The sequence below is a fragment of the Eriocheir sinensis genome, chromosome 34, assembly GCF_024679095.1.
Source record: "Eriocheir sinensis breed Jianghai 21 chromosome 34, ASM2467909v1, whole genome shotgun sequence".
NCBI lineage: Eukaryota > Metazoa > Arthropoda > Malacostraca > Decapoda > Varunidae > Eriocheir > Eriocheir sinensis.
In genome coordinates, this window is record NC_066542.1 from 17,403,576 (window position 1) to 17,416,174 (window position 12,599).

Genomic DNA, 12,599 nt, shown 5'->3' on the forward strand with positions numbered 1-12,599 from the left:
GGGATCAGACTGGGGGGAGAGGAGGGGCTATAGGTAAGAGTGAAGGGTGGGTGGGGGGGTTAGGCAGTATTGATCAACACCTGAGCGCCGCCCTCCACCATTGTCAACTTTTGGCCTCCGGTTGTCACTGCCCCGTGGCTCACCTGGGCGCCCCTCCTCACCTCGCCTCACCTAACCTGTCGTGCGAATTACTGTGGCGACGTGAGCGACATTCCACTCCATTACTGTCGCTGTGTAGTTCGGGGAAAGAGAATTTAGTTTTTTATTTTATTTCGCTTTTTTTTTCCCAGCTCAAACTCACCCAACCCCCGCCCACCTTACCTGCTGCCTGCCTACCTGCCTTACTCTCCTACCTCCATGTATAGCTCTACCAGCCTCCTCCTCTCCTCGTTGAGTTTTATGGCGGAGTATTATTCACCTTTTTTCTCCCCGGGGCTCATGAAAAAAGTGTCTGAAATGTATTATTGGAAAACGAGGTTAAAGCAAAAGTTGTCGGAGTGACATTCTGAAACACAAAAACCAACCTTGTTTCGGGAGTTTAAAGTTTTAAAAGTTCTGGGGGATTTGCATATTCATACATTTAATTGGAAAACATAAAAATGCATTGAAATTAAAATCACATTACACCATCAGATGCCCCCCTCCTCTCCCCCCTTTCCTAATAAATATATCGTAACGTATCTGCGAAACCTAAAAGTCTTGGGGAAAGTTATTGAAAGCGTGTAAAGTTGTCACGTTTTTCCCTACTTCATTTCATTGCGTTTTGTGAAAGTAGTGGGAAAAAAAGGAGCAGGAGGAGGACGACGACGGGGGTGGGAGGTAATGAAGAGGAGTAGGGAAAAGGGGACGGTGGGCGGGGTGGGAGGGGGTGAAGTAGGATAAGTCTGCCAGAATCTCAAACGATGCAGCCACAGATTAATGAGTAAGTGCAGGCCCTTCCGTTTATGGCGTCTTGGCGTGGTAGTGTGCAAGCATGATGGGCCCGAAGCATGTTCAAGGTACACGGTAACCCTCGGGAGGAAAGGAAAGGGAATTAAAGGGGGAAGTGGGGGGTCAAACCTTTCCAAACTACATATTGAGACACGTTAGAGAGAGCGGAGGGAAAGCATGCTGTGGTAAAGGGGAAAAGTGGGGAGGATGCAGTGATGATGGCAGTAGGTGGAGGGAGAGGAGATGGGTGGAAGGAATGGATGCTGTGGGTGGCAGTGGGTAGAGGGAGAGAAGATAGGTAGAAGAATTGGATGGTATTATTATTATGGTAAGGGATAGGGTGTGGGAAATGGGCGACAGGGTAATGGAGTGTTAGTATGGTAAGTGATGGGGAGGGGAAAGGGGTGAAAGAAATGGGGTGTTAGTAACGATGGCAGACTGTGTTATTGTTGTTGTTTGCGTGGATGAAAGGAACAAGCAAGCAGGTGGAGCGTCGCTTAAGTGGCGGAAGAGGTAAAATTGTGGTGGTGGTGGTGAAAGTGGAGTTACACAGGTGGAGTGTTGTTGTTTTGGTGGCTGTGGTGGTGGACGCGTGATTGTAAAAGTGTTGGCGCAGGTAAATTATTTTGGTGGTGGCTCTGGGGTGGGGGGCGTGGGTGCAGGTGAAGTATTGTTGTTGTTGTTTTGGCGTTGGTGTGATTGTGAAGGCAGACAAACAAATAACTCCCATGGTCAGCAGTGTCAGGAGGAGGGGGTCATTGGGTGGTCTGGTGGAGGGGGCTTAGGGAGGGGGGGACACTGACGCCTGGATCTGCCGCACTTCATTGGGACCACGTGTCCAATTTTACGTGATTAAACGCGTACACCAACCACAGTATTGATCACGGCATTACCCTGGGGGACGGACGGCTGTGTGTGACGGCTAGGGAGAGGGAGGAAGGGGACGGACTGACTGGCTTCCCCCTCCCCCTCCAGCCCTCCCCTTGTACACATCTGGGCCCGCTTTTGACTCGGCAATTGTGAGCTGAGGGGTTTATCGAAGGCAATTGTTTCGGGTCGTTATTTTTGTTAGTTTGCTCTTTTTAATCTTGTTTTGAATTCGTCGTTTTGCCGATGACCCAAAATGATTGGTTGCCACGTCAAAGAAAAAAAAAGTTCGACATCTAAGCTTCCACAACCCTAAGTAAGCGTCTGTCGTGAAAAGTAAGTACATTAGGAGGGAGTGCTTTGTGTAGGGCGTGTGTTGCGTGTGTCGCCGTCGTGTTCATCCTTAACTCGCTCGTTCGCCTCCTCGTCGTATTGAGGGGAAGAACTCAATAGGGAGCGCCCGCCGTGCTGTAACGATGGGAGGAAGGGAGGAAACCGCTAATGCCATAAACTGTGACCTTCCTTATTGTTTACCACTTGAACGCGTCTCCTAGGCTACACATCTGGGCCTCTAAATTCTCTAATGAAGGCGGCAGAGCTAGTGGATATGCCAGGTTGCTAGTCCGCACGGGAGCCAGCCATTCAAGCGTTGTCTAGTGTCAACATCTTTCCGGCGCGCGTCCTGCTCGGAGACTAATTTTCTTGGCGTCAATAGCGGCAGCGTGTAGGACGAGCTACTCCATGCAGGCTGTCATATTATCTGGGCGGAGCGAGCAGGTAGGCTAGCAGACAGGCTGTGGTGGGTGAGGTCGGATGGGGTCTGCTACTAAATTGTTTTATTTAATTCGTGGTGATATTAAATAATAATAATAATAATACATTGATATCCTACTATAACAAACTCGATGGCATATACGGACTTAGATGGTGAGGGTTGGGAATGCGTGTGCGAGTGTATGAGGGCCAGGATATGGAGTGAGTGAGGGATAGGATTGAGAATGAGTTGAGGGAGTAGAGTATAGAAGTAGAGTTGAACTTTAGTGGGGCATAAGGGACAGGGTTGAGAATGAGTATTAGTGAATGAGGAATAGGATGGAGTAGGAGGTAAGGGACTGACTGGGACGGGAATGGGTGTAAGTGAATGAGGAACAGGACTTTGAATGAGTGAGGAATAGGATTGAGCTGAGTGTGTAAGGGTCGAGGGAGAGGGAGAGAGCGAGGCACTGAAGATGAATAGCATGGACTGGACGGAGGGCGGGCGGCAGTGATAACCCAAGCCGTCCTCTGCTAAGCCTGGGCGTCCCCGGCGGGTCCAGCCCCTCACCCTATTGTCCCTCTAATTAGAGTGTCGTGTTACTCAGGGCGAGACTACCTGCCGACCCGACTACCTCCCTCTGAAGGCCACGCCGGGTCCACCTTTTCCCTAGACGAGGGTTGTCTGCCTAGAAGCCGCGTTTTAAGACTCGCTAGGGGGATCGTGTGTGTGTGTGTGTCGTTTTCCTAGAACCTAATCAACCAATCGGAAGACAAAGAAGGATCAATTTCAGCTTAGTCGATATTCAGCATCCTTCCATTATCTTGAAATTCACACACACACACACACACTAAAAAAAAAAAAAAAAAAAGTCTTTTCATTCAGGTTTTAGAGTATCATCAGGAGTGTTTTCGGTGTGTAAATTGGCCCAACTTGTTGAAATACACCCAAACTCCGGCAAGATTTCCCGGCGCTGCGATAATAGACACTTTATACCCCGCACCACATCTCATCACGCTCCCCCGACTAAGCCGTCATTGATCGGCGGGTTATTTGCGCGAATTGAGAAATGTTTTTTGTCTTTTCCGTGGCCTTAGTTTCCCTCAAATAGCTAAACCATAAAGGAACGGTTCTGGGTTTTATGGGTTAGACACTACATATATATGACTTACTTCCCCTTCCCCTTATTCTCCCTCAACCTCTGGGGGGCGAGGGGGGGGCTGCAAGAAGCGGGTTTGAGGCTGTTGTTCAGTTCTTGTACAACCTGTTGATTATCGATTATGGCCCAGCTGTCACCCACCGCCCTCCTCCTGCCTTCTTACATTCTTTATCCAGCCTCCTCCACCCTGCTTCCTCCTATGGCTGACTTTCTCTCTCTCTCTCTCTCTCTCTCTCTCTCTCTCTCTCTCTCTCTCTCTCTCTCTCTCTCTCTCTCTCTCTCTCTCCGATGTTTGCCTTCTCCTTCCGTTCCCCTCTTCAACACGCCTTGTTATTCATCTTCCCCCAGCCTGTTTGTCTCTGTGTGTATGCGTGGTGTGGGCGCGCTGCCGTGTCTGTTCCTTTTCTTCCCTCTTTAAAAAAAAAAAAAAAAAGCATTACCATTCCCTGTATTTTCCATTTTATCTTTTTTCCTGTATCTTCCATTTCCCCACCCTTTCCTCATTTTCCATTGAGCAAATCCCATTCCCTTTATCACTGAACCAATAATTCCCTTTTCCTCTCTCCCCCTAAAGTCAAGCCTATTGCTAGTTCGGCCTCAATTTTTATTTATTTATTATTTTCCCGTTGTCGTTCGCTCGGCCCCAGCGGCGTGATTGCTTCCCCGCTTCCACCCTCCCCCACACCCCCCCACCCACACCCACCCACTCAGTGCTGGCCGGTTGGTTGGTGGAGGTGGGGCGGCGGCGGTGGTGCTGGTGCTGGCCTGTCCCATCCCATTACCACGGTCGGATTTGGGTTCTCAGTTCTGTGTCATTGTCGCTTGATTTCGTGTCTCCCGGAGTATCTTGGGGAGGCCTGAATACACTTCAGCCACGTAATCACGTTCCCCGGCCTCTTCAGCCTTGTAGCCCTTGAGATGGTGCCATAGAATCGACAGGAGGGGGGCGGGGACGGCCCTCACACACCATGGGTTGCAGAGGAGGCGGTGGTGGTGTGTTGTTGTAGGCAAGGAGATATTTAAAAGCACGGTCTAAAACGGAAATTTTTAGATTGTGTCCTTGTTTTCCCACTGATTGTTCTGTAAAATCGAGCATCATCTTTGCGGCCACTCAGCCAGGGTGGCGGTGGTTGTGGTGGTACTAGTAGAAGAGATAATTGTAAAGCTCAGAGTAAAGTGGGAATTGATTTCGAGATTGTATTCTCTCGTTCTCCTGTCTCCATTTTGCCCCGTAAAATCGAGTAGTCTTAGCTTTGCGGCCAATTATCCAGCGTCTCGGGCTAAGATATAATTACAGGAGTTGGGAAACAAGACAAATGGTGACCGAAGTTGTGGTTCAGTAATGAAGATTAAGATGGACGGGACGCGGCGGGCGAGTCGCGCCTGACGGCGAGGAGCGAGGCAGGGCGGGAGGAAGGAAAGGCGGAGTCTGTCGGTGGGAATAATTACCGAAGCGGAGATTGTTCCCATGATGGCGGCCAAAGCCGGTGTGGACAGATTATGACGGGCGCCCTGACTGGTGACTGGGCCGTGACGAGTGTTGGGAGGAGGAGGTGACGCGGCGAGGGACTTTTAAACAGACAGGCAGACAGATTTTTGGTGCCACACGACCTTGGCCCACCAGAGGCCGCATCGGCTCATAAGTCATACTCACCTGACAGGCACGCGGTTGTTTTCTTGGTTGTTGTTACTTAGGATACACCGCTTTATCATTACTTCCTCCTCCTCCTCCAGCTCATTACCTGTATCACATGGTTTCATTAGCAAGGGGTTTTCTTTCGCAAGTACAAAGAACGGCGTCTGTGAAGAGCGTATTATGTCTGTGTCTATCAGAGAGAGTGAGAGTAAGAGTCGTGTAGTGTGGTGGTGGTTTGAGTGTTTGACATTAATTCTCGACTTCAAATATTAAGAGCATGAGAAGTAAAAACGTTAGTGCGTCGTTCAATCTCCGTGTGTAGCGGCGGCGTGCAGGTTTTGGTGCCCCACGCGTATTAAATCCTGCACTCGAGGGCGTGGCCAATTAACGCTGGAATGAAATTGGACTTAGGAGTGGCGGACGGGGCTCTCGACGCCTGTGTGCCGGGGCAGCGCTCTCCTCTCTTGCTGCCGGCCTTTGGTGCAGGTGATCCTCCTCCACTCGACGCCCCGATCCCACTCACTCACTCACTCACTCACACGGTGCCCCTTCCGCTCTCCGACTCCCTCCCTTTCTCGCTTCCTCTTCTCTTGTTTGTTATCCAATATCGAGCGCCTCTTACCTTTGTTATCCGGCCCTCCATTCGCACCTTTGTTACTCGATACTCCTGAGCCGTCACCCCTTTATTACCTCCCTGTCTGGCGTGCCCAAAATTCCCCACACGAGGAAGACTTCACAGTGAAGGCACGACGAGGAGGAGGAGGAGTATACAGGATGGACTGGCTGGCTTGCTACGTTGATCTTTCTTGGCCGGGCAGGAGTTTGTTAATTGTGCGTCGTGGGGAGGGGGGGAGCAGCATCACCTTGGTGGGGCGTGAAGCACCTCGGAGGACTGGCGGCTGTTGCGACAGACCTGTGTGCCGGGGGTCTAGGTAACGAGAGGGAGGGCTTGTGAGCTGCTCTGAGGGACTGGAGAGCGGCCGCCTCACTCTCGCGCTCTTAGTCATACGACTCTAAAGGGCGGCAGATGCGTTTAAATGAACTTGGTAATCTTGGAGCAACGCCTCGCCCTTCACGCCCTCCGCCGCTCAAGGGTACACCGGCTGAGGGGGGACTGCCAGGCTTATGGAGCTTACTGTAATCTTAAGTTCTGGTTTATTGTTTTACCATATCCATTAACGTGCTTTTCTCTCTTTCCAGCGTGGCTCTGATGAGCTGCTGTCGCAGACGGGAGCTGTGAGCAATGGCTCCGTCATGAGTCCGGCTCCCAACCACGCGGACAACAACAATGACGCCAAAAAGGTGGGTGCTGCGGGTCTTGCTGTCTGGGTCTGGGTCGTGCCGCCACGGCCGTGGGGGATTGCGCTGCTTCTTTGCTATTGACACAATACTCTGAGACGCAGAACAGTAATATACATTATTAGTGCCATGAAGGGTCACTCGACTTTTATCTTTCCTTCCACACACATCCACACAGAATTAAGTATATTTTCCTTTCCCACCCTTCTCTCTCTCCTTCATCTTCTTCCCTCTCTTTAATTTTCTTCAGTTCCCTCATCACCAGACTCACCCTTTGTTCCGGTCCCTTTGAGGCGGACCACCACAAGCCACACTTTTTCCGCGGCTCGAGGCGGCGCGGCGCAGTGTGAGGATTACCTGAGCCCTTCACGTTTTTCATTGTGAGAAACAAGAGAGGCATCAGTCCGTGGTGGGCGGAGGGGGGTAGGGAGGGAAAGCTTCTCTCTCTCTCTCTCTCTCTCTCTCTCTCTCTCTCTCTCTCTCTCTCTCTCTCTCTCTCTCTCTCTCTCTCTCTCTCTCTCTACACACACACACACACACACACACACACACACTATACTTGCTTCCTGGCAGTGCTTTTGTAACAAGGGAGATATTTTTAACGAATGAACCAACCAACCAAACAGGCGGGCGGGCGTGGCGGTGTGGTGGGGGTCGGGCAGATTGTGTTGTGATTCACACCCGTATGTTGTCAGCAGTGTTGTGTTTCACAGCTGCTGCACGTCACCGCCCTACGCCTGTCATCTACGCCGCCCGTCACCCTATTAATATCGTTATCACGCGATATGAGTACAGGTTCCCTTGCTCTATACATTGTCAGGGCAAGCAAAGGTTCTATTGACCAGTGTGCCATTGAGGATGTGCAGGGACGCCGCCCCCACCTCGGCGTCACGAGTGCCACGAGCGGTTGCCAAGTTGTAGCTACTCGCCGCCCCCACAGGCACCGGCCAGTCTGTCACAGGCACAGTGCCAAATGTGATTTATTGCCGCTACGTTCTTGTGAGTGAAACGCATGATACAAAGGCGGCTTTCATAACCTACACCGGGGGACAAAGTGGTGTGCGTGGACAAGCTCCGGAGTGACGGGAGGCGCGGCCTTCATTCAAGGGGCAGCTGAGGCGAGGCTGATTGATTGGAGGCGACCCACTGAGGAGCCTGACTTAGGCGGGTGGAGGCTGCGGCCCACACTCATGGACACGCGATGCGCCTAAATGTTAAATGAGTTTCCCTTCGGCATGAAATGGGTTTGATGAATCAGTCTTACTTTACAACAGTGGTTAGTATCATCTTTGTACTGTAATTGTCTTAAGCCATGGGTTACTTCGTAACAACTAAACTCGTCTACTATGTCCACTTGTCTACTCTATCCAGGCGAAAGAGAACACTTTCCCTTCTCACGAGACGGCTCTCTCGGCGTGGACAGTTCCCTCTCCTCGCGCGGTGATTCACGAGGGACAACATCGCCTCGCCTAATGCAGTGTCTCCTAACTCGGCCACTCACGTGTTCTTCCCTCGCCCAGCGCCCCGCCACCTCACCTTCAACTTTGCCAATTACTCTTTAATCTCGCAAATTTCCTGGAGATGCTGGTTGGGGCGCATACTCGGCTCCCTCGCGGCATACTTCAGACCTACTTCGTTGTTGTCCAACTTTGTGCAAGTTTCTGGGAGGAGAGCAAGCATGTGGCAACGGCACATATTTACTTCCTCCCACCGTCTGGGGATGCTGCGATGAGTTGTGTGTTGTAGCGGCGGCGTGGCGGGGAGCTGGTGTGCCAGGGTGTGTTTCTCCTTGGCGGGGCGCTGATGACGGCGGCGAAACAAGACTTTGAGGCTGCTTGTGAAGGACACTCGGTAGTTCCTTAATCGCAGGTCTTTTGTCAAGGATCAGTCTTAAACTTTCTGCATGTGGTGTGTGATGCATCCAGTAAACTCGAATGGGAAAGGAAGGCGGCGGATGCAGACTGAGGTGGATGCTTGAAAACTCCCCAAGTAAGAGATGGAACTCCGCCGTACTCAAGGCTTAAAGAAGGAGAAGTGCGTCGCTGCCAGCAAGATGGATTAATCACAGATGTCAAAAAGTCATCATGTAAAATGCCCCTCATTGTGAGCCGAAATTAATAACACGAACACAGGACATGTCTCCCCTCGTATGGCTGCCTTAAAAATGGTGCCGCTAATGCGTGATGCTCCCACCCCCTTCCACTCACTCCCCAGACTACAGCATCCTCCTCTCCCCATCCAGCAGGCAGGCAGCCACCCCTCTCCACCCCCCACTCCGGCTGAGGGAGAGGAGAGAGCTGCAGGCGAACTATTGAAAAAAAGGGTCAAGTCTGACTGATTAATTTTCGTCAAATTAGGGCTCAGCTCATGATTACGGAGAGGATGGGATATTATGAGGGAAAGCGTGCCAACGAGAGGACAGGAGGGCGAGGGGGGCGTGGCCTTTTTATTCCTCCTTAATCCGTTGTTCCCTGATCATGGCGGCGCTTTTTTGCCTCTCGTCTTCCTGAGTTGCGTCATTTATTCAGTCTCTCTCTCTCTCTCTCTCTCTCTCTCTCTCTCTCTCTCTCTCTCTCTCTCTCTCTCTCTCTCTCTCTCTCTCTCTCTCTCTCTCTCTTTCTCTCGATCTACCTTGCTGGCGCAATCAAAGACGAGACGAAGCAGAAGCACCTCATACACATTCTCCACAATTGCCTAAACTTCAGGACTTATATTTTCACTCCAAACTGTGGAGCGGGCAGGAGTAAGGGGTGTAGGAGAGAGGTCTGGATTGAAGGGAGGAGGCGACGAGAAAGGGAGTACGATATGTGGTTGTGATGGGGTGGGCTGGAAGGAGTGTGGATTTGGTTGGGGTGGGGGGGGTAAGGAGAGCAGTGGAGGTGTCTGATGGAGTGGGGTGTCGGCCTGTGAACCACCACCTGACTCTCGCCTTGTCACAACACTTCTCCCTCGTTCCATCCCGCCTTCTCCCCCTCCTGCCATCTTTCTCTCCCTTGATATGACCCGCCCCATTTTTCTCCTGCAAGGATAAGAATCTTCCCCTTGTTTTGTTGATCCCTCTTCTTGCCAGCCAGACCACCGCACCATCATCACCGCCGCCGCCGCCTTCATCTCCTTTACCCCTATACCTAAGTGTTAGGCCCATATCAAACTCTTCGAAACTTTAATACATTTATTAAAAAAAGGCTGTCGCTAAAGTTGTAGGTGTTACAATTGGTGGTTTCTTGACCCCATGAAAGGGAAAACTCATGACAACCCGACGTATCTCCTGTGATCATCAAAAATGCTACTAACAAGAGCCCGAGAGGTCTGATAATGTAAATGTTAGCCTAAAGTAACGTTTAGTCTATTTCACCATTCTGCCTTTCGCCATGACAAATCCCCATTGCATAATTTTGCGCGGCGCCTACCGTTTCCATGCACTTGATGTCTCGGGCCTCTGTTGCTGTGGATAAATCGTGGTGCCTCGAAACGCATGTTGATGAGCTACTCGGTGTGCCCGGCGGCTCCTCGGCCAGGCCATCAAAGGCGCTGGTTTGGCTACAGAGTTTCACAGTGGAGGGCAGCGGTGTTCGGTCTTTCAGGAGCCCATACCTCCATCCTACCTGAGCCGCAAACGCTGTATGTAGCACCAGAAAAAGGCGTTTGGGTGTTCGCTGACTGAAGAGGAATTAGGTTGCGTTGTGGAAGACTTGAGTGATGCTGAGAACGGCCCAGCACCTCGCACTATCGACCCTTCCCAGTCTGCAGGCCGTGGTGGAAGACTGGAAGAGTTCGGGGAGGCAGGTTGACAGGCCGGGGTGACGGGAGGCACCGAGTCACCGTGAAGACAATGGCTGGGTAAAGACGCCCCGCGGCCTCATTAAGGAAGGAGGAGAGGGGCGCGAACCCTCGGTCCGTGACTACCTGATGAAGTACCGCCGTCCAGGGCCCTCCCGTCGTTCAGCCGGCCTCGTTAACACCCACGCCACCAGCTGAGGCACTGCCGGGCGAGGTTGCCACTTTGTAGTTGGCGTCGAGGGCTGCAAGACACGCTCGGATCCCCCGGCGCGAAGCTGGGGAGGCAGCAGGTGGGGCAGCAGGGAAGGAAGGGGCGCGCTCGTCATTTCCATGGTGCCGTAGTTACGAGGCTCCCAGCCCAGCGGGTCGGGGCGGCGGCCACTGAGCATAACTAATGAAATGTCTCTCACTCGTCTCGAGGGAGCCCGGAAAGAAACCGCCGCCAACACTCTCGGGCGGCATCTGCTTATTTAAACTGTCTGCTGTGTCGATTTAAGACGTAATGTCGTCGTGTTTTCTTGGCGACGAGGCGGGGGCCTGAAGCACCCACACTCCTGGCATGTTCCACCCCGCCCCGCCGCGCCCCACTTCGCCGCCGAGGCCGCCTCCCCGCCATGGTCTGAGGGATTCGTAGCATGCGTTAATGGCTTTTCATGATTTTCTGGAATGGCTGCTGGGCGGAGAGACTGGAGGGCTTGCTTGGGTTCAGGAGGATGGAGTGGCTGGCGCAAGGCCCGGCAAGGCGCGGCTGCTAGGCTCGCCTAAATGAGGCCGTGAGGGAGACACTCGTGGACCCGAAAGGAAGGGTTGTGGTGCTCGGGGAACTGGCAGATTCCCGGCCTAAGTGGAGGCTACGGCGGCGACAGGCTCAGAAGGGAAGGCCGCGAAACCTATTATGCATATACTTCTGCTAGTACCTGTTGAAATTAAATGAATGGTGAAGCAGCTGAACTATTTGTCTTTTTGTGGAGTTCATTAATTATTGTAATGTCGAAACACTGTCGACACGGAACTGAGCCACATCCTGAGGGAAATTGGCGGGTGGTTGGTGCATCCTGGTGGTAATTACTCTTGTTGTGAATGGGTTATATTATTTACATTAGTAGTGCCTCGAGCGCCGGGAAGTCTGTCAACCACAACACGGTTTGCTATGCCACACACCCACGGGGGATAAAATAACGAACGTCAGGTATCAATATCAACATTTGTGGTAGATGGCAAGATGAGAAACACCGTTATAAGCCTCGGGAACTGTAGCTGTATAGTGAAAAGGTGATAAAGTTGAGGGAGACGGAATTGTACCTTTATGGAATGTTGAGAAAAAGCACCGTTATGAGAGTGTTGTGGTAGCTGTGTCGAAGGGCTGGAGGTGAGTCCGTTAAATAAACTGCGATTGCACCTAACTAACACTGTTCTTTTCTTTTGTTGCAGGTGAAGCTGGACACCAAGAACCCCGGGGCTCCGTCCCGCGTGATCCACATTCGCAACATCCCCAATGAGGTGACCGAGGCGGAGATCGTCCACCTCGGCATCCCATTCGGGAAGGTTACCAATGTGCTCGTCCTCAAGGGTAAAAACCAGGTGAGTAAAGCCGTAGCATGGATCACACAGCACCAGACTTCTTGTTGCATGGGCTGGTACACCTCTCTCTGCCTACTCCTTACACCGCCGGACGCCGGTCTTCAACCATGCTCTGACCATGCTATTTTCCTTCCTTCCTCCAGGTGTGTGTGTGTGTGTGTGTGTGTGTGTGTGTGTGTGTGTGTGTGTGTGTGTGTGTGTTTCACCACGGACTGATCACGTGTTGGACTCTTAATTGTCAGCAGGTATCCTCCCGACATGAGCAAGTGTTCTTTATCGTCGATCCATGGGTACTGCCAGGACCTTACACACCTTGCTCAAGGGGGGAAAGTAACCACTCTAGTCAACGGAAAGAATCCGGCCTGAACGGGGCTCGAACCGCCGCCCTGTCAGGCCGTGAAGCCTGGCAGCGCAGCGCTCTAACCAGCTGCGCAACGGAGTGTGTGTGTGTGTGTGTGTGTGTGTGTGTGTGTGTGTGTGTGTGTGTGTGTGTCAGCCTGCCTCAATTTGTGTAGCAGCAGTGAAGGAAACGCGGCGGAGTACTGAATATGCTTCAGCAAATTCTTTGAGTCGTTTCCTTGACGAACCTGATT

At 51.9% G+C, this 12,599-nt stretch overlaps 1 protein-coding gene across 16 annotated transcripts in view; it reads left to right on the forward strand.

The window, feature by feature from the left end:
• LOC127007162 (polypyrimidine tract-binding protein 1-like) overlaps positions 1–12,599 on the forward strand; it is a 104,037-nt gene that overhangs the window by 64,982 nt on the left and 26,456 nt on the right. For all 16 annotated transcript variants that reach the window (XM_050877855.1, XM_050877862.1, XM_050877858.1 and 13 more), the window contains 2 exons: positions 6,547–6,648; positions 11,857–12,006. In XM_050877855.1, coding sequence (XP_050733812.1) covers positions 6,547–6,648; positions 11,857–12,006 — 252 coding nt within the window. The remainder of the gene's footprint in view (positions 1–6,546; positions 6,649–11,856; positions 12,007–12,599) is intronic.